This window comes from Hipposideros armiger, unplaced genomic scaffold (genome assembly GCF_001890085.2).
Source record: "Hipposideros armiger isolate ML-2016 unplaced genomic scaffold, ASM189008v1 scaffold_298, whole genome shotgun sequence".
NCBI lineage: Eukaryota > Metazoa > Chordata > Mammalia > Chiroptera > Hipposideridae > Hipposideros > Hipposideros armiger.
Genome location: NW_017731648.1, coordinates 1,338,041 through 1,365,938, shown reverse-complemented (window position 1 = coordinate 1,365,938; position 27,898 = coordinate 1,338,041). Strand labels below are relative to the sequence as shown.

General features: G+C 51.5%; 3 protein-coding genes across 7 annotated transcripts in view; all 3 read left to right on the top strand.

Moving 5' to 3' along the window:
• The first annotated feature begins 78 nt into the window (after positions 1-78).
• ODAD3 (outer dynein arm docking complex subunit 3) lies at positions 79-9,243 on the top strand. 2 transcript variants are annotated; one of them, XR_002125880.1, is made up of 14 exons: positions 79-752; positions 2,190-2,311; positions 2,431-2,508; positions 3,850-4,020; positions 4,136-4,237; positions 4,326-4,451; positions 4,659-4,781; positions 4,955-5,107; positions 6,008-6,168; positions 6,254-6,479; positions 7,052-7,213; positions 7,643-7,727; positions 7,873-8,154; positions 9,184-9,243. XR_002125880.1 is itself a non-coding variant. In XM_019659326.1 (13 exons), the coding sequence occupies exons 1-13, from the start codon at positions 512-514 to the stop codon at positions 7,986-7,988; spliced, it is 1,866 nt and encodes a 621-aa protein (XP_019514871.1). In that variant the 5' UTR covers positions 79-511; the 3' UTR covers positions 7,989-8,629. The 2 variants fall into 2 exon arrangements, 1 of the variants encoding a protein (XP_019514871.1); XM_019659326.1 differs by lacking the exon at positions 9,184-9,243 and having other exon boundaries at positions 7,873-8,629.
• RGL3 (ral guanine nucleotide dissociation stimulator like 3) lies at positions 8,636-20,821 on the top strand. Of its 3 annotated transcripts, none has more exons than XM_019659325.1 (19): positions 8,636-8,729; positions 9,184-9,297; positions 9,891-10,114; positions 10,264-10,317; positions 10,432-10,646; positions 14,145-14,287; positions 14,382-14,597; positions 15,337-15,440; positions 15,545-15,629; positions 16,788-16,841; positions 16,947-17,033; positions 17,232-17,264; positions 17,347-17,468; positions 18,161-18,256; positions 18,358-18,426; positions 18,515-18,611; positions 19,261-19,383; positions 19,472-19,586; positions 20,601-20,821. In XM_019659325.1, the coding sequence occupies exons 1-19, from the start codon at positions 8,697-8,699 to the stop codon at positions 20,717-20,719; spliced, it is 2,103 nt and encodes a 700-aa protein (XP_019514870.1). In that variant the 5' UTR covers positions 8,636-8,696; the 3' UTR covers positions 20,720-20,821. The 3 variants fall into 3 exon arrangements, with proteins under 3 accessions (XP_019514870.1, XP_019514868.1, XP_019514869.1); XM_019659323.1 differs by having other exon boundaries at positions 18,497-18,611; XM_019659324.1 differs by lacking the exons at positions 8,636-8,729; positions 9,184-9,297 and having other exon boundaries at positions 9,906-10,114; positions 10,269-10,317; positions 18,497-18,611.
• A 6,319-nt stretch (positions 20,822-27,140) lies between these two features.
• The window catches only part of EPOR (erythropoietin receptor), a 5,446-nt gene continuing 4,688 nt past the window's right edge, over positions 27,141-27,898 (top strand). For both annotated transcript variants that reach the window (XM_019659224.1, XM_019659222.1), the window contains exon 1: positions 27,141-27,751. In XM_019659224.1, the coding sequence (XP_019514769.1) occupies positions 27,637-27,751 (115 nt within the window). In that variant the 5' untranslated portion in view covers positions 27,141-27,636. The remainder of the gene's footprint in view (positions 27,752-27,898) is intronic.

Here is a 27,898-nt window from a genome sequence, read left to right as displayed (position 1 = left end):
GACAAGTGAGGCTGCCGGAACCTAGACAGCCATCTTGGATAGGACTGTGAAGCCTTAGAAGAGATAGTTCTGAAGGTTCGCGCTTAATGGCGGCGCAAGGCGCCTCCATCTTGGGAGTGGCAGGTATGCAGTCGCAAAAGAAAGTTCCTGAAAAATGCCCGCGAATCCCGGGCGGGGTTGAGGGAGAAGAGGACATGGGATGAGCACGTGACGCCGAACTAGACCTACCCCAACATTCTGCTCCGCGACTCCGCCCTGTCCTCTGTTGGGACCGCCCCTCCATGCAGCATCAGCCAATGAGAGCAGTGGTGCATAACGCGGGCGGTTTCCATGGGAGCGCTGGAAGGAGGAGGGGAGGAGGTTACCTAGCAACCGGGAGATGCTGCGAGGCCCCGCCAAGCGGTCGGAAAGTGCATTTCCATTGCCGGAGGAACCCGAGCTGAGAGATCCCGGACCGAGCGATTTCTACTCGCCCACCTAAACCTCAGGTGTCTTTGGCCCCAACCCAGTCATGACGTCTCCCCTGTGCAGGGCGGCCTCCACCAACGCCCTGGCTTCTCAGGACCAGATTTCGGCCTCTTCCAAGACCAAGGGCCGTCAGTCTCAGGCCAAGCGCGGCCAGCCTAGAGGCAAGGGCACGGCACATGCCTGGCCCTCACTCCATTCCAAGAAGGGACCCGGCTCTGCCAGCCGGGGGAGGTCTGCTGTGCACACGCAGGTGGCTGAGTTACAAAGGAAGATACAACTCTTAGGTAAGATGGCTCCAAAGGGCATAGAAGGGTCAGGAGTCAACAATGTCCACCCAGCCCTCTGGCTAGGCATGGTGTGACAAGGATGTTTCACCAGTATTCATCCAGGTGGCCAGTTTCTGGATGCAAAAAATCATACTTGTTCATGGTTTTCCTCATCTCATAAAACTTTTCCAGGGCTCAGAGCCAACTGGACTGTATTTCATACTTTTATGTAATATCAACTCTTCTGTTATGCATGGTGTGATGAAGAATATAGGTTTCAGAGCCAGATTTTCTGGGTTCAAAGCCTGGCTCTGTATATACTAATTGTTTGACCTTGGGGAACTAAGAGTAATCTAATTGCTCTGTTTCTCCATCTGTAAAATGGGGATAACAGTACAACCCTATAGGTAGTTGAAATGTGTTAAATGCTTAGAGCAGTGTCTGGCACATAGTAATGCATTACAAAGTGCAAACTAGTGGTTCTCAATGGAAGAGGGCCATTTTGCTCCCCAGGGGACATTTGGCAATGTCTGGAGACATTTTTGGCTGTCATATTATTGGGGGACGGTGCTACTGGCATCATAGAGGGTGGAGGCCACAGATGCTGCTCAGCGTCAGACAATGCACAGGACTGCTCACCAGAGGAAATAATTGTCCGTCCCAAATGTCCCAAATGTCCATCATGCCAAGGTTAGGAAATACTGGTATAAACCATTATTTTTATTGTTTTATTATTAAAAGGCAATCTTTTTTTTTTTTTAAGATTTTACTGGGGAATTGGGGAAGGGGAACAGGCAAGTTGTTGTCCTTCAGTGTTAATTGTGGAGGGCACAGCTAGCTCAGCTCCAAGTCCAGTTGCCATCCGGCCACCCATCGGCAGCTTGCAGCCGTTCAGCTCGAGGTGCCGTGTTCAATCTTAGTTGTGGATGGGCATAGCCTACCATCCCATTGGAGATTAAAACCAGCAACCTTGTTGTTAGGAGCATGTGCTCTCACCAGCTGAGCCATCCGGCCACCTGTTGGCAGCTCAGCAGCAGTTCAGCTCGGGCGCAGCTCACTGGCCCATGTGGGAATCGAACCAGTGAAATTGTTGCTCGGAGCTCATGTTATTAACCAACTGAGCCACTTGGCCGGCCCTAGGAGGCAATCTTGCTTAGTGGTTGAAGATATGGGCTCAGGAGTCAGACTGCTGTGACCTTGGACAATCTAATAAGCCTGAGCCTCAGTCTTCTCATCTATAAAATGGGTATGATATGGATATGGATGTGTACCTATTGGCATATGGTATTTGATACCTGGAATGTTTCTGGTCCAGCATCCAATACGTAATAAATGCTCAACGCGAAGTATTATTATAATATTGAGTTGATGATTACAAAAGGGTTCTTCCTCTGGGAAGTCCTCCCCAACCTCCACGATGCTCTGTTTGTGCCTGCCTACCTCACATGACCCCAGAGAGTGACCGGAAGGCCTTTTATGAGAGTACCCAGTGGAACATCAAAAAGAATCAGGAGACCATCAACCAGCTACGCGAGGAGACCAGGGTGCTGCAACTACAGCTGACGGACCTGCTCCAGGTGAGGGTATAGAAGTGGGTGAAGAGGTTCCAGGGGACACGGCCAGCATTCCCAGGTGCGGGGCACCACCTCAGGTAGATGTGGCCTGGATAAGTGGTGACTGGGCTCTCTGCTTGCAGGGAGATGAGAAAGTGGTCCAGGCAGTGATTCAGGAATGGAAGTCAGAGAAGCCATATCTGAAGAACAGGACAGGCCAGGTTTGTGCATCCCCACTCCACTAACCATCTCCTTTCATTTGCAACCTGAATCTCCTCCCCACTGGACTTCCTACCTCCTGTCCCTGCCTCTCTAATCCTTTCTCCACGCCAGCTGCCACTCATTTATTCACTCATTGAATCTTTATCATACACTGATCATGTGCCTGGTGTGGTATTAGGTGTTGGTGATTGTGCAGTGAAAAAAACAGACCAAGTCCCTACTTCCCAAAACCTTACATTTTAGTGGAGAAACAGACATAAAAACCTAATAATAAGAAATACAGAAACAAAGCAATTTCTAGTAGTGACAAGAGAAACAAAATAAAACAGAGTAACTGCCTAGAGATGGATAGGGACAGGGATTCACACTTTAGATTTGGGGTATGGAGGTCAGCAAAGACCCTTCTGTCTAAAAGGTGGTATTTGTGTTGAGAATGAGCCAGGCAGGAAATGATCTGGGGAAAAGCACTCCAGGCAGAGGGAACAGCAAATTCAGTGTCCCTGGGGTAGGAACAAGTGTAGTGTTGGAAACATAGGGGGTGGCCAGTGTGGCTGGATAGGAGTGAATGACAGGGGCTCAGTAAGAGGTGAGGTCAAGGTAGTCACCAGGGGCTGAATCTTGCACCAGGCTTGCTGGCCATGATGAAGAGTGCACATTTGATATGCAAGAGTGGAAGGAGGAGGTCATCCCGGTGAAAGATGGTGTTGGCTGCACTAAGATGAAAGTGCTGGAAATGGGAAGAAAGAGAGCTTTGGGGGAGCCTTTGAAAAAGAACACAGAATTGCAAACAAATTGGATGTAGGTGGGAGAGAAAAAGAGAAAATGAGGATGACATCAAGGTTTTGGACTTGAGCACCTGGAAGGATGGAGCTGCCATGAGCTGAGATAGGGAAGATTTGAGAAGGGCAGGTTTGGGGAAAGAGCAAGTGCTCCATTTTGGGCACGATGGTTTTGAGGTACCTCTGGAGACATCTGGAAGGCAGTATAGATATGGATATATGAGCCTGTAGTTGAGGAGAAGGCTAAATTTGGGTGTCTTCAGTGTATAGGTGACCTTTAAAACCCTGAGACTGGAAAGGATCACCATGAGGGTGGGTGTGGACAATGGAGAGAAGAGCCTGGGAGTGCGTCTTCAAAGGCAAAAAGACAAAGGTGCTGCCAGGGAGGTGGGTGGGAACCAGGGAATAGGCTTCTGGAAGTCACCAAAGAAAAAATCTGCAGGAGGGTCAGCCAGGTCAGATACTGCTAAGAGACAGAGAGATGGAGCCAAAATATGGGAGAAGGAAGGGAGGAAGGACTAGGGGGTGTTCAGGCCCCTGCTCTCGCTCCCCTCCTTCCAGCAGGCCCTGGAGTACCTGGACCACCAGCTGAGGGAGAAGGTGAACCAGCTCAATGCTCTGCGGCACCAAGTGGGGTTGCAGCAGAAGTGGCTGGAGGAGCTCCAGCTGCAGCACAACCTGCGTGAACTGGAGATGGCTGAGGTGCAAGATAGCAACACGGAGGTGGCTAAGGTGGGGCCGCTGAGGTGCAGAAGGTGGGAGTTGAGTGGAGAAAGGGGGACACTTGATCCTGGGGGAGGAGGAATTGAGCGGGTAGGGGACTCAGCACAGCCTTGCTTCCCTCTAGACCTTGCGGAACCTGGAGAACCGTTTGGAGAAGGCCCGCATGAAGGCAGAGGAGGCAGAACACATCACCAGTGTATACCTGCAGCTCAAAGCCTATCTACAGGTAGGGACCAGGACGGGTGAGGTGGGGAAGGCAAGTGGGAGGGCCAGCCTGGCCAGTCACAGGCCTGCCCCGCTCCCTATTCCCCTAGGAAGAGAGCCTTTGCTTGGAGAACCGTCTGGATTCCATGGAGGCTGAGGTGGTAAAGACAAAACACGAGCTTGAGGAACTGCATGTGGTGAAACAGGAGGCGCTCACCGCCCGGGACATCGCCAAGGTGCCAGCCCTCTGGTCCCTGGGGGTCCTGCCCAGGTGCCATGGTCTCCTGGCCCCAGGATCTGAACCCCAACTGTCCCCAACCCCTTCCCATCTATCTCCCAGGACCCTGCAGCCTGGCCCAGCTGTCCGAATTTGGGCTCTCAGCTCTGGCACTGAGCCACAATAGATGCCAGCTAGTCCTGCAGTTTTCCCATTTGCCCTCCAGAACCAGCTGCAGTATCTGGAAGAGACCATGTTCCGAGAGCGCAAGAAGCGCGAGCGCTACATATCGGAGTGCAAGAAGCGCGTGGAGGAGAGGAAACAGCAGAATGAACGCATGGAGCGCAAGGTGACGCACCCAGGGCGCCGGGACCAAGGCTCTGGCCGGCACTCGTGACCCTTACCTGGCCCCCAGACTGGGCCCCACCCCCTCCCTGACCCCTATCCTGATACCCTTTCCCAGCCTCTGCCCTAAGCCCTTATCAACAAAGTGACCCTGGCCCTTACCTCAACCTGGAGCAGACCCAGCGCGAGCATGTGCTGCTGCAGTCCGATGATACAACCCAGGATAGCCTACGCACCAAGGAGGAAGAGCTGTGGCGGCGCTGGAGCATGTACCAGATGGAGGTGCTCTTTGGCAAGGTCAAGGATGCCACTGGCGTGGCCGAATCACACGTGAGTGCTGCCCACAGCCCTCAGCACCCTGGATCAATTCCTCAGCACACAAACCTGTTCTCTTAAAAGACACCCCCTTCCTCCTCCAGCTACCGCTCCAATTCTCTGTTGCTTCTCACAGCAAAACCCAGCGAGCTGTCTACACTCGCCATCATTCCCTGTCCTTCGATTCACTCTTTGCACCAGTGTCACTGACTTCTTTGGCATATGGGCTCTGTGAGAACTGGGAGTTTTGTCTCTACTTTCCTGTGTCTCCATTGCCTGTAACATTGTGCGGGGCACAGTGGACTGCCCAGTGACACCCTCAGACCCGGGAAAGCAGAACCATTGCCCTTGGACCCACGCTTTGCATTGTTTTCCTCGAGATTTTCTGAGAACCTGTGCTGGGAAACACTGATATCCCTGGACCCCAGTCTGGTTTCTCCCCTTTGGGCACTCTCCAACCTGCCATTCTTCCCATGTGATGATCCCTGAGGAGTCCCAGGAATCAGACCTATGGGGCCATCTAGGGCACTGTGGCCAGTGGCCTTTACAGAAATTGGCCTGGTGGGCAGATCGCTCCCACCACAGGCCGTATTTCCTCACCAGATTGGGCGAGACTCACAGCCAGAATGTTGCCAGCACCTTGATTTTGGAAAGCAGCTATGGTCACTGCTACCCTGCCCAGCACGCTGATTTTTGACTGATTCAAATTCCTGATATAGAGATGGAAGGGCCTGCAAAAAATTTTTGTCCAAGGCTGTCCATCCTTGAGGCAGCCCTGAGTCTAACTCACAGGGTCCCTAAACATCACTGTGCAGAAGCCACCAGCTTAAGCCACCTGTGCTGAGTGCCCTGGGGGAGGGGAGACACGCGGGCCTGCCCAGGCCTTGGCTCTGACTGGGACTGGGTGGCTCTCAGGCTGTAGTACTGCGGTTCCTGGCGCAGGGCAACACCTTCACGCAGCTGGAGACGCTCAAGAGCAAAAATGAGCAGACCCTGCTCAAGCTGAAGCAAGAGAAGCAGCGGTTGCAGCGGGAGCTTGAAGACCTCAAGTACTCCGGGGAGGCCACTCTTGTGAGGTGAGGCAAGGCCCCGGTGCCCGAGGAGGAGGGTGGGGACCACAGGTCCGCGGAGCTCCCATGGCGACCTCCATGCTCCCTGCAGCGAACAGAAGCTGCAGGAAGAGTTGCAGGGGCACCTCAAGGAGGAGGAGCAGCGGCGGGCTGAGGCCCAGAGCCAGCTGGAGCGGGTCAAAAGGGCAATGCAAACGCTGAAGGAGGGCCTTGAACACCTGGCCGGCAAGCTGGACCAAGTCACAGTGGCTGGCCTCGCCCCCGAGGAAGCCCCACCTGAAACCTCCCAGGACTTAAGAGTCGGTGCAGACTCTCAGGTGGGATTCCTGCCCCGCAGCCCACTGAAGGGAACCCACCCCATGCCCTGTCCTGGACGTCAGAGGCCCACGTATAGGGGAGTCATTACCCCCACGTCTCCAGGGGCACTCCCTTACTTCTTAAGCGGCCCAAGACTTCAGAGATCCTGTCCTGCCTCAAGTCGCTGCCCCAGGGAAAAGTCCCACCTTGTCCCCTCACCCAAAACCTCAGAGATCCCACTGTAATCCTGGAACTGCCGGAGACAGGAGAAGCCCCGCCCTGACTGCAGCAAAATCCCGTTTCTTCAGGTCATCCTGCAATGGCCTCTCTCAAGTTATTACCCCTTCACCCCCCCCCCAAGAAAGACCTGCCCCCACTTCTTGTTCTGTGTCTTGAGCTCCAAGACTCTGCCCTCACAGGCGTGACCCTTGACTACGGAGGCCCCGCCCCACAGAAGTAGCACCACCCCTGTGGGTGACCCCTCACCTTCGAAGACCTGACCCCTGGGAGTAAAAGGCCCCCCCCCCTGCAGCCCCGGGTGGAACCTGCCCGAAGCCCCGCCCTCTCCCTGCTGACCAGACTCGGTTCCCAGCCGCAGGAAGCCAGCCGCTCTGTGGAGAAGGAGGTGGATCCCAAGACAAGTGACTATCTGCTGAACCTGCTGGGCTTCGTGGAGGAAAAGCTGCTGAAGCTGCAGGCGCAACTGGAGAGCCACAATGTGCCTGAGATGCTGCGCCACATCGCAGACCGCGAGGTGCCCATCCCAGTGGGCGGGGCTGAGGGAGCTGGGGCGGACACGAGGGAGCCCGGGAGAAGGGCGATGGGCCGGGAATGGGTCTTAGGGACAACGGGTGAAGTTTGATAAGCCAGGAGAACGTCCAGAAGGTCTGGGGAGGCCAGAGGGAAGGGCTGGGGGAGCCGGGGTAGAACCTCAAGAGGCCAAGGAGCAGGACCCCAGAGACCACGGGCGTGCCTGGAGGGGAACAAGGAGGTGGGGCTTGGGCATCAGAGTGAGCGCTAAGAACAAATGACGCCGCTGGGCCTGAGGAAAACTAAACCGGAGGAGTGAGCAGAGTATGGAATCAGGGTATATCTTGGAATGGGGTGGGAAGGAGGGGGAACAGGACTTCCTTGTAGCCCCTGCCCCGCCCACACTCGTCTCTCCCTCTCCCCTCTTCCACAGTTCTACTCCAGCTTAGAGGGAAAGCTACCCGCGTACAACACCCGCATCGCCCTGCCCCTTGCCCGTCCCAAGGACAAGTTCTTCGGTTAGTACTAGCAGGAAAAAGGGCGGGGCTGGGGGCCCAAGCGGAGCATCCGGAAGTGGTCGTGGGTGGTCAAGACTGGGCAGGGAAATCTGACCCCGGGATGGGGGAGCTTAAGCCCCTTATCACACATACACACACCCCGCAGATGAAGAGGAAACCGAAGACGAAGACGACGTAGTGACGCGCGCGGAGCTCAAGATCCGTTCCCAGAAATTAATTGAATCCCGCAGCAGGAGGCACAGACGCTCACGGAGGTCCTAGAGTCGTCCTCACACCCACCTGGCGCCTCTGGGCCACTGCGGAGCTCCAGATCCCTCTGGGCCCAGCCTCCAGCCCTCAGGGCCCCTTCAAGGACTGAACATAGACAGGACAAGGGCCAGCGGAGCCCTGAGTGGAGAATGGGGCTGGGCCTCTGGACGTTCCCACAGTAAATATCCCCAGGCGGCCTCGGAATCACGCAATAAAGGTCACCGACCAGCCCCCTGGGTATTCGCCTCTCCTTGACCCTGCACCGCCCCAAAGATGGCACCCCTCAAACCCAGAGCCACAGGCTCAGCCTCCTCTGACCTGAGGATTGATTACTCCCATAGCCTGGGACACAGATTGTGCTCCCCCTGCCCCTCCAGAGAAACAGGAGATACCCCCATACTTGGGGCGGACCAGCCCTCTCCAGCTGAGAACAGAGGACTCTCCGTCTGAGCACACAGACCTGCCCTCACTTAGCTATATATACACACTAGCTCCTGCACACTTGGGGACGCAAAAAAGCCCTCCCCTGGGAGAGAGATGGCTTTTCTTCTGGGCACAGATTGATACATACCTATAGGGAGAGCCAAAACCTCACCCCCAGGGGCCTGGACTGGACGCTGGGGTCTAGCTGGGGGCATCTGAGAGCCGTAGGTCCCCCCCTGCCCGCCGCCCGCTGGCCCTTCCGCCTCACTCAGCCACGGAGCTGGACGGGCGCGGGCCATGCAGCGGACAGCATGGAAAGAGCTCGCCCTGGTAAGGGAATTGTAAGTCCCAGGATCCCACATCCCTGGCGACCCCCAGGTTCAGAAACTCTAGGTCCCCGTCCCTCGGACCCTATCTCCCGGCAAACCGGACTCTTCGGACTCGCCCAGGAGTCCCTACCTCGGGCCTCCGGGCCTCTGACCCATTGAAATGGCTGGTTCCTCTTAGGGATGAGGGGGGAGTTGTCTCTGAACGCATCTGCGGGAGAAGCCAGAGACAGACTCTGTGAGACTGAACTCAGGGACGACCCCAAATGCCATCTCAATCTTCCAGAACCAGGGAGGAGGGTACCCGCGGCGCTGAGGGAATTTTCCTAGCCTGGGACCGCACCCCGGGTCTCGTTGACTCCAGCGAGAAAGGCTCAGCCTAAGTCCTCGCGGGAGAGGGGAGCGGAGGACCTGGGACCCGGTACCCTGCGGCACCCTGAGCCTTTCTCCGTGTCCAGGCGCCGCTGCAGGACTGGGGCGAGGAGACCGAGAACGGCGCAGTGTACAGTGTCTCCCTGCGGCGGCAGCGCAGTCAGCGCCTGAGCCCGGGGGACGGGCCTCGGAACAGCCAGGTGAGAAGGGAATGGAAGGGCAGGCAGGGCGGGAGGAGACCAGGTAAGGGCGGGGCGGAGTGGAGGGGCCTGGAGGTAAGGAGACTAGGGCGGACTGGAGGGGCGGAGCTGAGGGAAGGGCAGGATTTAGAGGTGGACACTTAAGGTGGGCGACCAGGTGAGTGGGGTAGATGAGTAAGGCGGGGCCAGGTCGGGGCGAGATTCCCGAGCTGGACCTGGGGACAACTGGACGGCTGGGCCTAGGTAAGTCAAGTTAGTGGGCGGAGCTGGGGGGGGGCGGGCCTTCTTTAGAAGCGGCCAGGTGAGGGCGGGTGGGGCGAAGGGCAGGGACCTGGACGGTCAGTGAAGCGCAGCTGGAGAACTGAGAGCAGCCTCGGGGTGGGCGGGAACAAGTGAGTGGGGACAGAGGGCAGGGCCTGGGAGGATGAGGGTGTCCAGGTTATTTGTAAACGGGGCAGAATAATGAATCCAGGGGGCCAGATTCAGAGGAATGGGCAGGATCAGATGTGAGAGCGGTGCTAGCAATGGGCGTGATTGGAAAAGGGGTGCTCCGGAAGATACTTCTCTGGGCCATTGCCCTCCCCGCCTCGCAGGCCCCTAGCCCCAATGCCGACGCCTTCCTCCATTACCGCACGAGCAAGTTTCGAGCACTGAGGGCGGCGCGTCTGGAGCGGCTGGTGTGGGAGTTGGTGTATGGAGACCCCCAACAGGACCCGAGCTTCGTGCCTGCCTTCCTGGCCACCCACCGGGCCTTTGTGCCCACTGACCGAGTGCTGGACCTTCTCCTGCCACCACCACCGCCACCCCTGCCACCCTGGTCAGTACCCGTGGGAAACCTCGTGTTCCCACCCCAGACCCTCACCCAGGCCCTCTCCGATTTAGAACTGGGAAAGCCCCAACCCCAGATCCCTCCTCCTAAGCCCTCCCAGCGCCCCTTCTTCACCTGATTTGGGGGACTCTTCCCAGGGTAGCGAGCAAGAAGACAGAGGGACAAGATCTGAGCTTCAACAAGAACTTGAGGTTGGTTTCCCATCCAGTAGCTATAGGGGGGTGGGGGTCCTAGAAATTAAAGGTCAGATCGGTGGGGGCTGCAGAGCTCCCTGCTGGCCTCTGAGGCCCTGCCCCTTTGGACAGGGCTGTGGTGTCTGTGCTGGGCTCCTGGCTGCGTGACCACCCTCAGGACTTCTGGGACCCTCCTGCCCACTCAAACCTAGGCAGTGTCCGCACCTTTCTGGGCTGGGCTGCCCCATTGGGGACTGAGGCCCTGGAGGCAGAGAAGCTGCTGGGAAATTTTCTGGAGGAGGCTGAGCAAGAGCAGGAAGAGGAGGAGCAGCCGGCAGCATGGGCAGGTGAGGGGTTTGCGGCACCGACAGAGCCCTGAGCAGGCCTTTTCTGCTTGCTCCCGCCCCAGGGGCCTCCTTTCCCTAAGGGAGCTGCAGATCTTGGAAAAGGTTCTTAACTTTGTCTGAGTCTCAGTTTCCCCACCTGTAAAATGGGGATAATAACCCTTTGTCTAACATTTTGACATTTGTCTAGCACCTCCCTTCCCCCTCTATCCTAACAACAAAGATACTCACTCCACCATCGAATCAGGATGCCCTGTGTTTCTGGCTACAAATTATTCCATTACTACTTGCCTTAGGAGCCACAAAGACTGGGGTTCAAATCCCAGTTCTGCCATTTGCTGACTGTGTGACCTTGGATAAGTAACGAGCCTCAGTTTCCTTATCTGTGAAATGGAGGTGATAATAGTACTTACCTCATTTGCCTCTTCATTCAGCAGATATTTAGCCACTGGCTCTGGGCACATAAGAGTGGACAGGAACTCTCAGTTCCCTGGGGAAGACAATCAGTAAACCAGTAAACAAACAATGAGGGCTTGGCAAATAGTATTATTTTCATTATTGTTATCACTGCTTATTTATTAGAATCGACCACTTATAATGAAATCTATACAAGAAACCATACTTGTATTTTCTTGTGTAGTAGGTGTCAGTGAACTATCTGGTCTTTTATGGAAAAATCTACCAACCTCTGTTGTAGACAAGTTTTAGGAGAGGGAAAAATATCCACATACTTCAAACTTGTCTTTGTTCAGTTGTCACCTCCTCAGACATGCCTTCTCTGATCCCCTCCCAATGAATATATTCTCCCACTCTGTGTCCTCTTAGCCTGTCATATTTTTCTGCATAGCACTCTTTGGTTTTGTCCCCAGCTCTATCGTCAGGGGCAGGAACAACGATGATTTGTTGACTGAATAAGAGCATCTTGCTTATAAAGTGTCATCTTTCACCCATCTGTGTTTCATCTGATCCCTATCACAAAAGCGCCTATATCTCTAATCCCAATCCTTTAATCCTCAGATTAAAGTGGCCACATTTCTCTCTGCTTTACAAAGTAGCAGCCACTTCTCTCTCCTGTTGATAAAGTCTCATTTATATATATTTTATCCCTCCATCTTCCCTCCTGGTTACTAGGTGTCTTTTTTCCTCTGCTTTCAAGACTTCACCAGCTGATCTAACCACTACACTGTATACCTGAAACTAATATAAAATAATATTGAATGTCAACTATAATTTTAAAAAAATAATCATGAGGATGTAAAGTACCTCATAGGGAATATAGTCAATAATACTGTAATAACTATGTACAGTGTCAGATGGGTAATAGACTTATTGGGGTGATCACATTGTGAGATATACAAATGTCTAATCACTATGTTGTTTTGTACACCTGAAACTAATTAAGAAAAAAAGATTTCACCAGCTGATTCCAAGTCATTGGAACTGCATAGTCCAATACAGTAGCCACTAGCCCCAATGGTATTGAAATTGAACTTAAATTAATTAAGTTAAAAATAAAAATTCAGTTCCTTGGTTTCACTAGCCACCTTTCTAGTGCTCAGCAGCCACATAAGACAACACAGGTAGAAAATATTGCCACCATTGCAGAAAACTCTATTTAAAGTGCTGCTCTAAACTATGAGTTCTTGTTGAGGTCAGAGGAGAAAATGAACATTTATTAAACACCTACTGCATGCCAGACTCTGGGAGCCTTAACATTTTTATTTGGGGGTAATTTTTTACTACACATACAAAAGTAGACAGTATAAAAGACACTCAAACACCCATCACTATTCATCTTCAACAATTATCAATTCAAAAAAGTTTTTGAAGATGATTTGAAAGCAAATCCCAGAATTATGTCACTTCACAGATCAACATTTAGGTTTATACCTCTAATTGACAAGGACTTTAAAATATATATATCATTCATTCCCACAATTATTTCCAACAAAATCAGCAGTAATTATTTAATATCAAAAAATACCCAGTCCATAGCCAAATTCCCCCATTATCTCTAAATTGTCTTTTTTACAGTTGTTTCTTCGAAATCCAAAGATCCATTCAAGGAATTAATTTGTGTTTCTTAGGTCTCTTTTATTCTTTGACAGTTCTTCTTTGCCTTTTGTTTAATGCCATTAGGAAAGAGAAATGGGTCATTTGTCCTTGGCAATGTTTCACATTCTTCTGCATTTGCCTATTTGCTTTCTCATGGTGACATGTAATATGTTCCTCTATCCTCCATATTTGCTGTAAGATCTGAAGGTTTGATTAGATTTAGGATTTTTACCCCCAATACCTACTTTTTAAAACTAATATTTTGCAATGTCATCTATCCTAATTTGAAATGAAAGACAGATAATTGAGCAGACTTACACAGATAATCATAATATGATGCTGTAAGTGTAATACAAAGGAAAAGAAAAGGAAAGCAATTTGCACAACAATAATGCACATACCTTGTAGAGGTATGGATGCTTGGACATGCCCATTAGGAGACACAGTGAAGTTGTCTGGTGCCTTCATCTGTTGGAGCATCATGGTGAATGTGACAGCCATAAACATCGACTAATGCAGGGAAGTGTGCACTGGCGACACAGATGCAGTAGCATAGACTTTGGCGATATCATTTTCCAAAATGGTGAACAACACTTGCAATTTCCAAACAAAACAAAGTCCAGGCTTTCACAGTCCTCGCATTCCTGGAGCCAAAATAATTAGTGTTTATGAGCAAGGTAGCTGAGTGCTAGATTACTGTAAACAGGTTTTTCAAGGACACAAATGTCTTAGAGGGACATTTGGAGGCTGGGTAGCACAATTCTTCACTGTGCATGTGCCCCCTGCCCCTTTTGTGGAAGATTCCAACTTCCAAAATGTCCCCTAGGGGCACAACCATTGAGATCCACTACTTAAAGTCATATTTGAGTACTTTATAGAAGTGTGGTATGCATGATCTTGTTTGATTTTTTTTTAATCCGATGAAGAAAACAAGGCACAGAGAGGTTTAAAAGCTTGCTTCTGTTTGCACAGCAAGCGCACTGGACAAATTGGATCTGAACTTGGTACTTTCTGACAATAACCTTCCCTTAATCACAAAGTTATACCGCATCTCAAGAAAAGAAAAGGGCATAGGAACTTATCCTAATACAGGCTCAGAGTTATGGAGCTCTATTTCTACACTGGCCTTTGAGCACCTGATTGCAAATCCCTACCATGCCATTTACTGAAGGTGTGACTTAGGGCAAAGTGTTCCTGTTGCCCACTCATAGAAGGTGGGTAATCGTACCTGGCTCACTAGTTAGTGTTCTAAGTTACCGAGTTAATCCACTCGAGGTGCTCAGTGAACGTTACTGTCGCTCTGAAGTCCTTAAAAACATTCAAGGAGGTCTCCATTTAACAAATGAGGAAAGTGAGGCTCAGAAACGCTAAGGTACTTGCCCAAGGTCACGCAGCCAGTCCTGAATTCAACCTGAGAGTTTTTAACCCTCTCTAACGCTCTCTCAGGACTTCCCGAAACTGTCCAGACCCCCAGCCCAGACTCCCAGGAAGGCTGCTTGGAAGAGGAAGAAGGACTGGTGTTGGAAGGCCCTGAGCTTCTGGAATTCAGTGTAGACGATGTGGCAGAGCAGTTGACGCTGATGGATGCGGTGAGGACGCGGGAGGGGTGCGGTGGGGGAGGGAGGCAGGTCCCGTTGAGCACAGATCCTACCCATCCACCACCACCACCCCCCCTCCGCTCAGGAACTCTTCTTACGCGTGCGGCCCTGGGAGTGCCTGGGCTCCGTGTGGTCGCAGCGGGACCGTCCAGGGGCCGCAGGCACTGCCCCCACTGTGCGCGCCACTGTGACCCAGTTTAACAAAGTGACAGGTTGCGTGCTGGGCTCCGTGCTTGGGGCGCCCGGCCTGGCTGCCCCGCAAAGGGCGCAGCGGCTGGAGAAGTGGATCCGCATCGCACAGGTGCGAGTTGCAGGGGAGGAGATGCGGGGGGCGGGACATGGAGGCGGAACCGAGGTCCGAAGAGAGGAAGGGGGCGGGCAGAAGGCCGAGGACAGGGGTCTGGGAAGGTGGAGACAGTTGGGGCTGGGAGGGGCTTAAATGAAAGCCTAGGAAGGGGTTGTGCTTGGCTGGGCCCAGGACGGCAGAGGGAGAGGGACGTTGGGCGGGCCTTCGGATAAGAGGATAGAATGGGATGGGGAGTGATGGGACAGGATAGGATTGGAGGAGGGAACAAAACCCAGAGAAGGAGGCGAGGGTCCCAAAAGAGACTGGGTGGTGGCGGGCTTGTGCCTCGGGGCTGAGAGGAAGAGAAAGAAATGGGGGCCCAGGACAGAGAGCGGGGGCGACAAGAAGGGAGAGGGGTATAGAAGGTTAACCCTGGTGAGATTTGGGTTCAGGGAGGAGGAGTCTAGGTCCAGAAGAGATGCTGTGGGCGCGCCTCGGGCCCAGGGAGACGTAGGAGTGGGGACTCGGGAAGCCAAGGTCAGAAGTAGGGGTTGAAGGAGCAGCTGCGGGAGGGACTGGGGCTCCAGGTGGGGGGTGGGGGGCTGCTGGAGGAGGAGACTGAGTCCTGGTAGCCTGTCACGCGTGGGGCGAGTCGCAGGGGATTGACCTAGGGTCAGAAGTTATGAGATCAAAGGCAGATCACACCTGGGAGTCAGGCTCGGGGTCTGACCAGCGCCCCCACCCCACTTCCCAGCGCTGCAGGGATCTGCGCAACTTCTCCTCCCTGCGCGCCATCCTGTCCGCCCTGCAGTCTAACCCTATCTATCGGCTCAAGAGCAGCTGGGGTGCTGTGAGCAGGTGAGCAAGAATGGGTGGGGGCCGCCAGGGTGAGACCTCCTCCTTACCCCATCCCACCTCTGACTAGCCCAGCCTGGTTCCTGACCCCTCTCCTGTGTCCCCAGGGAACCGTTATCCACTTTCAGGAAACTTTCGCAGATTTTCTCTGATGAGAACAACCATCTAAGCAGCAGAGAGATTCTTTCCCAGGTAAGAGGCGTGGGGAGCACACCTGGGGCTGGACAAGGCATTACTTGTCCTAACGTTCAGCGTCCTTTCCCTAACCTCAGGAATGACCTTGCCCTTGTAGGTGGGCAGCCCCATGTTTTTACTGCCTCAGCTGTCCTCACGATAGCTCACACTTGGTAACGGCCTTATTTATTCATTCAACAAATACCAGAAGTTACGGGGAAAGGTCACTTAAGGCTAGAGTCGTAGCAAAGAGTGGAAAAAAAAAATTGTGCCAGAGACTTGACTTTGATAAGCAAAACTAAAACATGTGTGCCAACAGGTCAGCCTGAGGTTCTAATTGTAATTAGGGGTGGTGCTTAGAGTGAGTCCAGAATACATGGAACGTTCTTCACATTCACCTCCTGCAGGTCTCTACCCTCAGATACAGGATGCCCTCCCTGCGCCCCCCAGCATCTCCACCTCCTCCACTTTTATTGTCCTTATCTCTGCATGTCCTTAATTACATGTTCATTTGGCTGTTGCTCTCTCTCCTTCCATAACGTCTGTTTCACCAGGCCAGGGTTTTTGTCTGTTTTGCTCAGTGCTGCCGCCCCAGCACTCAGGACAGTGCCTGGCCCAGAGTAGGCGCTCAGTATTTGTGAGTAATGAATATCTCACATAAGGATGATCTCAGGGAACAAGGAGCTCTGCATTCAGCACCTACTGTGTACCAGACACTGTGCCAGGAGGCTTGGCCATGAACCAGACAGACACGGTTCCTGCCTTGGGGGAATTCAGGCCCCAGACAGGGGAGACACACAGCGCAATGAGAACTGCCCCAGCAATGATATAATGAATTACCAGGCAGAGCATATCATGAAGGCAAGATTCAGGGCATTCCCAGGGGATTGCCTGGGGACCTGTTCCCTCCAGGCCTGGCACAAGGATTCTAACCTGTGTTGAGAACCAGCCCTGGGGGCCATCACACCCACGAGCTGCACCTCTGGTCATCCCCAGTGGGGCCAGTTGCCTGTTGTTTATCTGCTCCCTGCCTGCCTCCTCCTGTTCATTTCTCTTGAGTATGGCCTTTGCAACTGGTTTGTGATTGCTGAAAGCAAAATGGGTGTACATTGAGGCATCTTCCCTGAAGGAGGGGTCATGGAGACCCCAGGCCTGCTCAGTCCTTCCCTCCCCCAGGAAGAGGCCACTGTGGGACCCCAAGAGGACACCCCCCTAGGAAGCCTGCCTTCAGTGAGTGATGTGGTTTCAGATGGGGGACAACTGGGACCCTTGGAGGGAAAGGGAACATGATGGGGTTGGTGATGGCTGAGAGTGACTGGACTTTGGGGACTGCAGAAACTGCCCCCAGGCCCAGTCCCCTATCTTGGCACCTTTCTCACGGACCTGGTTATGCTGGACACAGCCCTGCCGGACATGCTAGAGGTCTGTCTCCTGACCCTTGACTCTTGACCCCAGCACCACTTGCCCTCAGCACAGTGGGCCTCCTGACATCCCATCCTTGACCCTGCCTGCACTACTGACCCCAGCCCCCTTAGTGGGGCTCCTGACATCCCAACCCTTGACCTTGACCCTCAATTCTTGACCCTGGAAACTCCAGTTCAGACAAAGTTTGCCCCCCAGGGGGATCTCATCAATTTTGAGAAGAGGAGGAAGGTGAGTGGGGACTGGAGTGGGTGTGGGAGAGGACCAAGGTGGCGGCAGGGCATGGGTGGGGTCTCAGAAGCCACCTCCTCAGGAGTGGGAGATCCTGGCTCGTATCCAGCAGCTTCAGAGGCGCTGTCGTAGCTACTGCCTAAGCCGCCACCCGCCCATCCTGGCTGCCCTGTGTGCCCAGCGCCAGCTCAGCGAGGAGCAGAGGTGACCGCCCTGTGGCCTAGCCAACCCCATCCCAGCTGACCCTGGATGGCACACTGGATTTGCTTACCCCATGCATCTCTCCAAATCTTCCTAATATCCCCCTCCTGAACCCTGCCCCCCAATATGTGAACTTGTATTATCTCCAGCCCAACTGAGGGCCCCAAATGACTTCAGACATCAAACTTTGACCCCATCTGACTTTCTGACTTTTAACGTGCTGCTGACTATTTAACTCAACCATACCCTCGGTTTTCTTCGCACCTCTGAACGTATCTGATCTGTGACCCCATTTGTGAGCCCCATCTGACCTTCTGAGCCCAATCATTGACCCCAAATTTTGAGTAACTGACTTTGATTTTGATGTATATTTGACTAACTCAGCTATCCCAGTTGTTTCCTTTCATTCTGTTGAATCCATGAACCTAACCATTGACCTAATGATTATCTGAACTTGAACTCTATCCTTGACCCAATTTGACTTCTCAGTCCCTGAGTGACCTGCCAATCAAGCCATCCATCTCATTCCTAATAAGACCCTGATGCTGTGTGACCCCATTTACTACCCTGACCCTGACATTTGGTACCCAACACCTGGCTGTTCCCCACAACACCCAAAACCCAGCTCCCAAATTATTCTAACTCTTGTCTTCCAACCCATTCCCCCACCCCCCATCTGCATCTTGACCCCTCAGTTACCGCATCTCCCGTGTCATTGAGCCTCCGGCCGCCTCCTGCCCCAGCTCCCCACATGTACGGCGACGAATTAGCCTCACCAAGCGTCTCAGTGCGTGAGTGTCGGGGTGTCTGTGTGGGGTGACATGGGCACAGATGAGGGAGGCTGCTCCTGGGAGAGCCTGCCCTCAGCCTCGGCCCCTGTCCCCATCCTCAGGAAGCTGTCCCGAGAGAGAGGTTCATCCCCTGGTGGGAGCCCTGGGGACCCCTCATCCCCCACCTCCAGGTGAGCATCCTGCTTGTTGAAGGGACTGGAGATGGCGGGGTCAGAAGTCAGGGCAGCCACCCCACCTCAGGCTCTGCATTTCACCCAGTCTATCCCCAGGGTCCCCCCCATCCAGTCCTAGAACCAGGGACCCTCCTTCTAGAAGTCCCCCGGCCTCTCCAGGGCCCCAGGGCCCCAGCACCAAGGTACCAAGCCTGCCTATGTGTGTATGTGGGACTGTGGACACCCAGGGCTGTATGTGTGTGTGTACACGGGATTTGGGGTCAGGGGTGTACACAGGAGATTGTACTCATGCTTGGCTCAGCACTTGGGGTACCTCTCCACGGGACCATGTGCATCTTCATGGCCCCAGTTGAGGAATTGTCTCTCCATCTGGCATGTGCCCAGACCTGGACCCGTGTGTCTGCTCATCCACAGGGCACTCCGGGGTGCAATCACACTTTTGTGAGAATATGTTTGTCCCCAGAAATGTGCATACCTAAAGGGGAAATGTGGGCACATATATCCAAAATATCCACGGAACCATGTACAGGGCTGTTCATGAATATACACTTGTGTATCTGTGTACAACAACTGTGAGCATATGTGTGTACTCACTATTCTGTGTACACAGGATTTCTTATGTATAAATATGGGTTTGTGTGTTTATCGATCATATGTAAATTTGTGTAACAGGGAATGAAGAGCCATAGGTGATGGGATTGTACAGATGTGGGCTTGTATGTGTACCCTAATTGTGTGTCCCCAGGCTCTGGGTGTGTAGGGGCATGTATTGAATATGGGAGGGGCCTGGTGCTGTCCCACCCCTCAGCCTGCAACTCCCGCTGCCTACAGCTGCCCCTGGCCTTGACCCTGAGCTGCCCTCCCATCCCCGTTGTGGGGCAGCAGGGCTTGGAGGTCCGGGTCATTCGCGTCAGCATCGACAATGACCATGGGAACCTGTATCGAAGCATCCTGGTGAGGGGCTGGGCTGAGGACCAGCTGGGGGAAGCCCTGCCTTTGGGGCTCAGGCCATCACACCTCACATCATACCTTCTCTTCCCAGCTCACGAGTCAGGACAAGGCCCCCAGCGTGGTGCAGAGAGCCTTGCAGAAGCACAATGTGGCTCAGCCCTGGGCCCGTGACTACCAGCTCTTCCAAGTCCTTCCTGGGGACCGGGGTGAGCAGGGACAGCTTGGAACCTGGGCTAGGGGGCAGCTAGAAGGGTGGCTGAGTGACCAAGAGTCAAGAGGGCCCTAACAGGGCCATGAGGTGGTACAGGCACAGAGTAGGTGTAAGATGAAACAGGGTGGGAGGAAGAGGCAATAAAATGCCTGTGCCTCGGTTTTATGGGTCACGTGGCTGTCCTGGCTCAGTGTGAGGAACGAGGGCAGCAAAGACGTCTTCCTAGGATTTATGGGGAGATGAGGTTGTCCAGGGTCACACAGGAGAGGGCGTGCAGGAAGTTGTCTGGGCTTAAATTATAGGATTATGAGGTTGTTCAGGCTCAACCTGGGGGGATGAGACCGAAGGGGGTCTGGGCTTCAACTCGAGGGGAAATTAGTTTGTCCAGGCTCAGCATGGGGACTCTGAAGTTATCTGAACTTGGCAGAGGAGAAGGCCACACGGCATTCAAGTTCAGGATAGCGGAGCATGACGTCGTTCAATATAGGAGATTGTCCAGTTTTTGCAAGGGAGAGGCAAGAGGTTGATGTGTTAAAGGACAGACATGAAGTAGGCTGGACGTTAGGAAGGAAAGTATGATGTTGTTCAGGTGTCAAGCGTGAGGGCCACAGGTTGTGCGGGCTGGAAGTTGATCCAAGTTCATGGTGAGAATAGCATGAACTTGGCTGGGAATTGGCTGTGGGGGAAGGGTAGGATGGACAGGAAGTTGTTTAGGATTTGTGGCCTGTGTTTGCCCAAGCTTGTAGTGCAGACTCTGTAGACTCCAGGGGAAGTGGCTGGAGGTTGCCCAGGTCTGTGGTGGGTAGGAGACATGAGGTTGTGTAGCTTCAAGTGGGAAATTGCCTAGGTTCTCAGTGAAAGGGGGATGAGGTTGGCTTAGCAGTGGCTGAGGGGACCCAAGGTTGTTCAAGCCCCAGGTTGAATGGCAGAAGGTTACCTCCACCTAGGTCCCTTGTAGAGGAAGTATGAGGTTGTGTGGGATTTCATCATTATATCCACACCTGGCCAGAGCTCCTGATTCCTGACAACGCCAACGTCTTCTATGCCATGAGTCCAGCCGCCCCTGGAGACTTCATGCTGCGGCGAAAGGAGCAGGCCTGGCACACAACCTCAGTCTCCCCAACCTGAGGTGGCCCTCTCCTGCCTCCAGGACGCAGGTCCCATGGGCAGCTTCTATCACCATCCTCTCCCGGAAAGCTCCCATTCCCCTATAGAGCCATTGAGTTCCAAACCCTGTGACCCCTCCCCCAACTTTACTGAGCCCCATCCCTCTGACCCTCTTGGCACTGGATTCCTATTCCAAAGCCATCAGCCCACAGGGTGGATGGTGGAGGGCTCCATCGCATACTAGGGATCAGACTCTTCCCCAGAGAAATCGTGTAACTGTTGGAGATGCAATAGAACTGACAGAAGTGGATGAAAATACTGATCAAAGTTATGAAACAGGGGTCAGTCTTGTTTGTTCTGCGCCTGTGGCTCATGTTCACTCTTTAGCAAGATAAAAATGTAAAAGGAAAGGGGGAAAAAAACAAAACTAAGAACCCTAGGAAAGGGGTTGGGTGAGGCATGACTGGATGCTGGGGCGGTGCGGGGGGGTGGGCTGTCACACACACAGAGTTCAGGACTCCCTCTCCTAACATTTTTGGGGCAATATGTTTTTCTGCTGTGTATATGGGAGGTGAAGAAATGAAATCCCATTGGAATCAGAAACAAATAACATCATCACTCATGAGTCAATAAGGGCTGTGAGGATAAAAGGAGAAAGTGAGTTATCTGTCAGTAATGGGGTAGGAAGAAGAAACGAGGAGAAGGCAGAGATGAAGTAAGCTATAGGGCCACAGGCAACAGAGTCATAACAACAACAACAATAATAATAACATGTCCACTTATGCACTCCACTCTGTGTTGGACACCATCTAGGGGCTTTATAGCTCACTTATTAATCAGCATTCTTTCTGTTTCAAATGGTCAAAAAAAAAAACAATTCAAACAGACATGGGCAAAAAAGAAAAATTAATAGCTCATGTAATTAAAAAGATTAATTTGTCCAGCTTCAGGCACACTTGGATCCAGGGACTCAAAATATGTCATCAGGACTTCCTTGCTGTCTCTTATTTGCTCTAAGAATGAGACTGTCCATTGTTCCCCAAAATCTAATCACCTTCTTCTATGGTAATAGAACCCAGTGATTTTTATCTGGTCACCCAGAGTAAAAACTGCATTTCCAGTCTCCTTGCAGCAAAATGTGTTCATGAGACTAAGTCCTAGCCAATGAGATATAAAGGGAAAGGATGTGGGTAAATGCTAGGTCCTGCCCTTTCTCGTTTTCTGCCTCCTGCTGTTTAGAATGAAAACATAGGGTGGATCATGTTAGACTGGGTGATACACACCCTCTAAATTACTGAACAAGGGCCAGCTGAGTGGCTCAGTTGGTTAAGAGCTCGCTCAAGACTGCGAGCTCTGAGCAACAGCAGTTCAATGCCAGGCCCAAGCTGAGCTGCTGTTGAGCTGCCAACAAGTGGCAGGATGGCTCAGCTAAAAAGTAAATAAATAAAATAAATAAATAGATAGATAGATAGATAGATAGATAGATAAATTACTGAACAACAAACTGGAAGGAGCATGGTTGTCTGAGACCAGAGAGCTGCCATATTGTATTGCTGCTACTTGGATTGTTACATAAGAGAGAAATAAATGTCTATCTTAAGCCACTATTACTTGGGTCTCTGTTGTAGTAGCCAAAAGAACATTTTAAGTAACATAGCCCCACTCCAAGGCAGGCTCACACTTCCTGCAGGCAGTGCCAGGTTTACATCCTACCAGCTCCAACCTCCCATGCAAGAACTGTTTTTTCTCATCAGCAAAAGCCCCACACCAGATGCCCATTGGACCAACTTGTGTCATGTGGCCACCCCTGAACCAATGACTTTGTTCAGAAGAATGTAATATGCTGATTAGTCAGGCCTGGGTCCTGTGCCCCTCCTTTTAAGGGGCAGAAAAACTTCAAACTACAGGAGTGAAGTCTGGAAGGGCACAAAAATGGAAATTACACTTGGGTGCTGTTACTAGGAGAAGGGAGAATTCTGGTGAATGGGTGAAAAATATTGTCTAGGATTCTAAACACTGTTCTTAGAGCATTAATGGGGGATGCCCAGGCCCTATCTGTGGTGGGAGGGAAGACAGAAGAATCTAAGCATTATGTAGGGTCTGGTAAAACAAATTACAGTACACAACATGCTACTTTACAGGCTTTGGGGGGCGGTTGCTATGAGTATTAAGACCTTAGGACCAATTGGATGTAAGTAACAATATACTTGAACTAGCTTAAGAAAATAATTGCTATATGATGTAATATATGAATTATATCTCAATAAAAATAAAATAATTGCTATCATTCCTGAGTGCTTACTATGTGCCAGGCACTATTTTAAAACTTGACATACGAGGTCTGCCAGTTAAGTTCGCGAATTCATCCTAGAAAAAGTGCTACATACCTCATTGCTGAATATCACTACAGTCACCTTTGAAGTACTCCCCTTGGGAAGCTATGCATCAATGCCAGTGGTGAGTCCACCCTTCAAAGCAATTTTGAAACTTTTTCTGGAATGGCCATCAGAGCTCTCGTCATATTACCCTTGATGTCCTGAATGTCATCAAAATGTTTTCCTTTCAATATTTCCTTTATCTTTGGGTAAAGAAAGAAGTCATTGGGGGCCAGATCAGGTGAGTAGAGAGGGTGTTCCAATACAGTTATTTATTTACTGGCTAAACATTCCCTCACAAACAGTGCCGTGTGAGCTGGTGCATTGTTGTGATGCAAGAGCCATGAATTGTTGGCAAAAAGTTCAGGTCGTTTTTGTCTAACTTTTTCACACACCATTTTCAGCACTTCCAAATAGTAAACTTGGTTAACTGTTTGTCCAGTTGGTACAAATTTATAATGAATAATCCCTCTGATATCAAAAGCATTGTTTTGACTTTTTTTTTAAGATTTTATTGGGGAATCTGTTAGATAAATTGCTGTCTTTTTGTTCTTCACTCTAGTTGTGGAGGACGTCGCTTCACTGTCCCATGTTGGTATTATTGCACTCTTTCTGGGTGAGGCAATCAGTTGTCAGCCACTGGACAGCCATTCACAGCGGCTCATGGTAGCTCATGGCAGCCCACTGCAGCCTATGCCATCGCCGGTGACTCACGGCAGCCCAGCTCCAGGTCGAGCTGTTGTTCACCATCTTAGCTGTGGAGGGTGCAGCGTCACTAGCCCTCATGTGGGATCCGAACTGCAGCCCTGCTCCTCAGAGCTGGCACTCCCAAGCCAACTGTTAACCAATGTACCACATGGCTGGCTCCGTTTTGACTCTTGATTTGGACTGACGGAATTGTTTTGGTCATGGAGAATTGGCTATCTTCCATTGTGCACTTTGACGCTTTGTTTCAGGGTCCTATTGGTACACCCATGTTTCATCACCAGTGATAACACGGCCCAAAACATCGTCTTGCCTCTCCAAAAGGTTTTGGCAAACTTCGACTCTCTTTTGTTTTTATTTTTGTTCATCAGTGAGCTCTTTCAGGACCATTTTTGCACACACGTTTCTCATGCCAAGATTTTCAGTTAAGATTTTCCTGTTTCTCTATCGATGTTTATTTGGTCTGCTATGCTTCTCATAGTCAGCCAACGATTTTGACTCACAAGTCAATGAATTTTTGCAATGTTTTCTTCAGCTCTGCTGGTTACTGGCCACCCTGACCTCTCTTTATCAGTGACGCGTTCTCTCCCCTCAGAAAAACATTTAATTCATTTGTACACTGCCATTTTCTTCATGACATTCTCCATAAACTTGGGCTAACATCCCTGATTTCACTTTCACTCTTGTCAAGTTTAACAAGAAATTTAATGTTTGTTCATTGCTCTAATTCAAGCTCAGACATTCTCGCGACGGCACACAAAAACACGCAACAACAATAAGGACGCCACTCAGCAAGACATCGCCACATGTCTACACGAACACAGCTGTGTGACACTGATATACCGTATTCCCCCATGTACAAGATGCACCTTAATTTTGGGGCCCGAAATTTGAAAAAGAATGTATTACATAAAGTTATTGAACTCAAGTTTTATTCATCATAAAATTCATACAACTCTGGCTGGCTGAGTGGCGCGTTGGTTAAGAGTTGGCTTGGGACGCCAGCTCTGAGCAGCAGGGTCCTGGTTCGGATCCCACATGAGGGCCAGTGACACTGCCCTTTACAGCTAAGATGGTGAACAACAGCTCGACCTGGAGCTGGACTGTCATGAGTCGCCAGCGATGGTGTAGGCTGCAGCCCCTGCTGCAATGGGCTGCCATAAGCTACCGTGTGTGTCTGGCAGCCAGCGTGAGCAGCCGGCAGCCAGTGTGAGCTGCCAAGAGCCGCCGTGAGTGGCTGTCCAGAGGCCGGCGACTGATCTGCCTCACCCGGGAAGAGCGCAATGATAATACCAACATGGGCCAGCGAAGTGATGTCCTCCACAACTAGACTGAAGAACAAAAGGACAGCAACTTATCTGTTCCCCTTCCCCGATTCCCCAACGCTGTTCCCCTTCCCCAATTCCCCAATAAAATCTTAAAAAAAAAAATCATACAACTCCTCATCACTGTCAAAAAATATACAACCACTGTATAAGACGCACCCGGTTTTTAGACCCCAAATTTTTCGAAAAAGGGTGCGTCTTATACATGGGGAAATAAGGTACCAAGGTTATGAAACCTTACTGAGCTGTTTATACAGTGCTGCCAATGTAAGCGCACAGTGGCAAGTTTGCGAACTTAATTGTCAGACATTGTAATCTATCTCATTTAATCCTCATAATAGCCCTATGAAGTAGGCACTACTATTTTGCTTATTTTATACATGAAAAACTGAGACTAGACAGGGTTAAGTAATTTATCCAAGTTGGCATGGGAATTGGCAAGACTGGGGCAAAACTGAAGGACCTGACATGTGCCAGAACATGTTCACTTAACCAATGGGCTAGTTTGCCTCTCATAAGCACTCTTTAAAGTTCCTGCCTCTCTTTCGCACAACACACAGTCCAAATGCCGATTTTCTGAGGAAGAGATTCTCACTGAATCACTTCTGTTTTTAAAAAGTGCAGGGGTGGGCTGGCCGAGTGGTGCGTTGGTTAAGAGCTGGCTTGGGACGCCAGAGGGCCCCGGTTCGGATCCCAAATATGAGGGCCAGTGTGACACTGCCCTCTACAGCTAAGATGCTGAACAACACCTCAACCTGGAGCTGGGCTGCCGTGAGTCGCCAGCGACGGCGTAGGCTGCAGCCCCTGCTGCAGTGGGCTGCCATGGGCTACCGTGTGTAGCCAGTAGCCAGTGTGAGCGGCCAGCAGCCACAGTGTCCAGCAGCCACTGGACAGTGTGAGCGGCTGTCCAGAAGTCGGGGACTGATCTGCCTCACCCGGGAAGAGCAATGATGGTGCCAACTTGGGGCAGTGAAGCAATGTCCTCCACAACTAGACTGAAGAACAAAAGGACAGCAACTTGTCTGTTCCCCTTCCCCCGAGTCCCCAGGGCTGTTCCCATCCCCCAATTCCCCAATAAAAATCTTAAAAAAAAAAAGTGCAGGGGTACTCAGGCACAGCTATATCCAGTGACTAACACAAGATCAACTGTTTCTTTACATCTCTTAGCTGGGGTTTTCTGTAATCTTTACTTCACAAATATTTCTTGAGCTTCTACTATACTAATCCCTGTTCTAGGTGCTGGGAACATTGAAATGAACAAAACATACTAGTAGGGGCAATGAATCAATAACGAAACATCAATATCACATGGTAGTTGATATTAAGGGGATGCTAAATAATAACAACAATAATAAGCCATTTAATGGCGATGGGAAGTGTGGGATGGGAAGGTTACTATTTTAGATACAATGATCAGGGAGGGCTTCACTGAGGGAGGTGACATTTGGGCAGAGGCCTGAGTAAAATAAAGTGACCCCTGGTATTTAGAGAAAGAACCCTCCACCAGAGGGAATAGATGGTACAAAAGCCCATGTTAGCTTCACCACCAAGCAATTTCTTTCCTCATACTGGCAAAAAATGTTCTTGGCTACACCATCTGCCCACCTTGTTGCCCAACAGAAAGCGACACCACCTCTCCCAGTAACACCAGGTAAAGTCCCAGGATGGAAGCTCCTTGGTTGCCATTTGAATCACATGCCCACCCTGAACCAATCACTGTGCTGCGCAGAATGGAGTGTTCTAATTGGCTAATCTACGTTGGGCAAGAGCAGTGCGGTAGTTATCCCCTTTCCCCAGGCTTGTACCTCTGTGGGGTATTTACCCCAGTTTAAGCTCAGCCCAAGCGAAGAGCTTCTATGGTTTGTTCTATAGTTACTTTCCAGATTATTAAAAGTAACTGCACTCTCGTCGTAAAATAAAATCCCAAGTATATGAATGTAAACAGTAATTTTTTTCAAATAAAAATTACAATTAAAATCTCACACTTCAGAATATATGTAATTTTACAAATATAGGATCATATCGTACATACTGGTTGGCAGCTCTGCCTAGCACTGTGCACTCAATAGCTAGTCACTATTACGATTATTATTCCTATCCAGCCTGGGAAGAGATGCTGATCAACAAGATAATATCAGTAGCTTACATTTTTGGAATGTTTGCTATATGCCAAGCCAAATTTTACAGATGAGAAGGTTGAAGCTCAGATAAGGTAGGTCACCTTTCCAGGGTCACACAGCAAGAAAGTGTCTGACGCAGAAACCGGAGCTATTCCTCCCTCCCCTCAATCCGCTGGGAGGGCCCCTGCTCTTCCCGCGGGGCCGGACGGGGCTGCTGCCTCTTGCTTATCTCAGCTAGGGCTGCCGGCTGGTCCCGCCCTCTCGGGGAAGCTGCCACTTGGAGGCGCCTGGCCGGGAAGGGCCTGGTCAGCTGTGTCCGGCGGAGGCAGCTGCTGACCCAGCTGTGGAGTGTGCCAGAGGTGGAGGAAGGGGGAGGGCAGGAGCTCCGGGCCAACCGTGGCGGGGGCTGCATTATGGATCACCTCTGGGCGCCCCTTTGGCATGGTGTCGGCTCCCTCTGTCTCCTGCTCGCTGGGGCCGCCTGGGCTCCTGCACCCAACCCCCCGGGCCCCGAGTTTGAAAGCAAAGGTAAGGATGGAGCTGTGTGTGGCTCCCCCGCACTGGGTCTTGGAGGGCAATGCTGGGGCCTGAACGTCCAGCCTGTGTCCTTGGAGCCATGCTTGTGTCTAAACTTCTAAAGCGGGTCTTAGCGGGGCACGCGGCCGGGGCGATGAG

What these genes read in the sequence shown, in the direction of transcription:
- ODAD3 (XM_019659326.1), top strand. Translation starts at nt 512, where the DNA reads ATGACGTCTCCCCTGTGCAGGGCGGCCTCCACCAACGCCCTGGCTTCT. An exon ending in AAGGAAGATACAACTCTTAG is followed by an intron (nt 753 to 2,189) that starts GTAAGATGGCTC and finishes ACATGACCCCAG; the next exon opens with AGAGTGACCGGAAGGCCTTT. An exon ending in GCCACATCGCAGACCGCGAG is followed by an intron (nt 7,214 to 7,642) that starts GTGCCCATCCCA and finishes CCTCTTCCACAG; the next exon opens with TTCTACTCCAGCTTAGAGGG.
- RGL3 (XM_019659323.1), top strand. Translation starts at nt 8,697, where the DNA reads ATGCAGCGGACAGCATGGAAAGAGCTCGCCCTG. An exon ending in ACGGGCCTCGGAACAGCCAG is followed by an intron (nt 9,298 to 9,890) that starts GTGAGAAGGGAA and finishes CCCGCCTCGCAG; the next exon opens with GCCCCTAGCCCCAATGCCGA. An exon ending in AGTGGATCCGCATCGCACAG is followed by an intron (nt 14,598 to 15,336) that starts GTGCGAGTTGCA and finishes CCCACTTCCCAG; the next exon opens with CGCTGCAGGGATCTGCGCAA.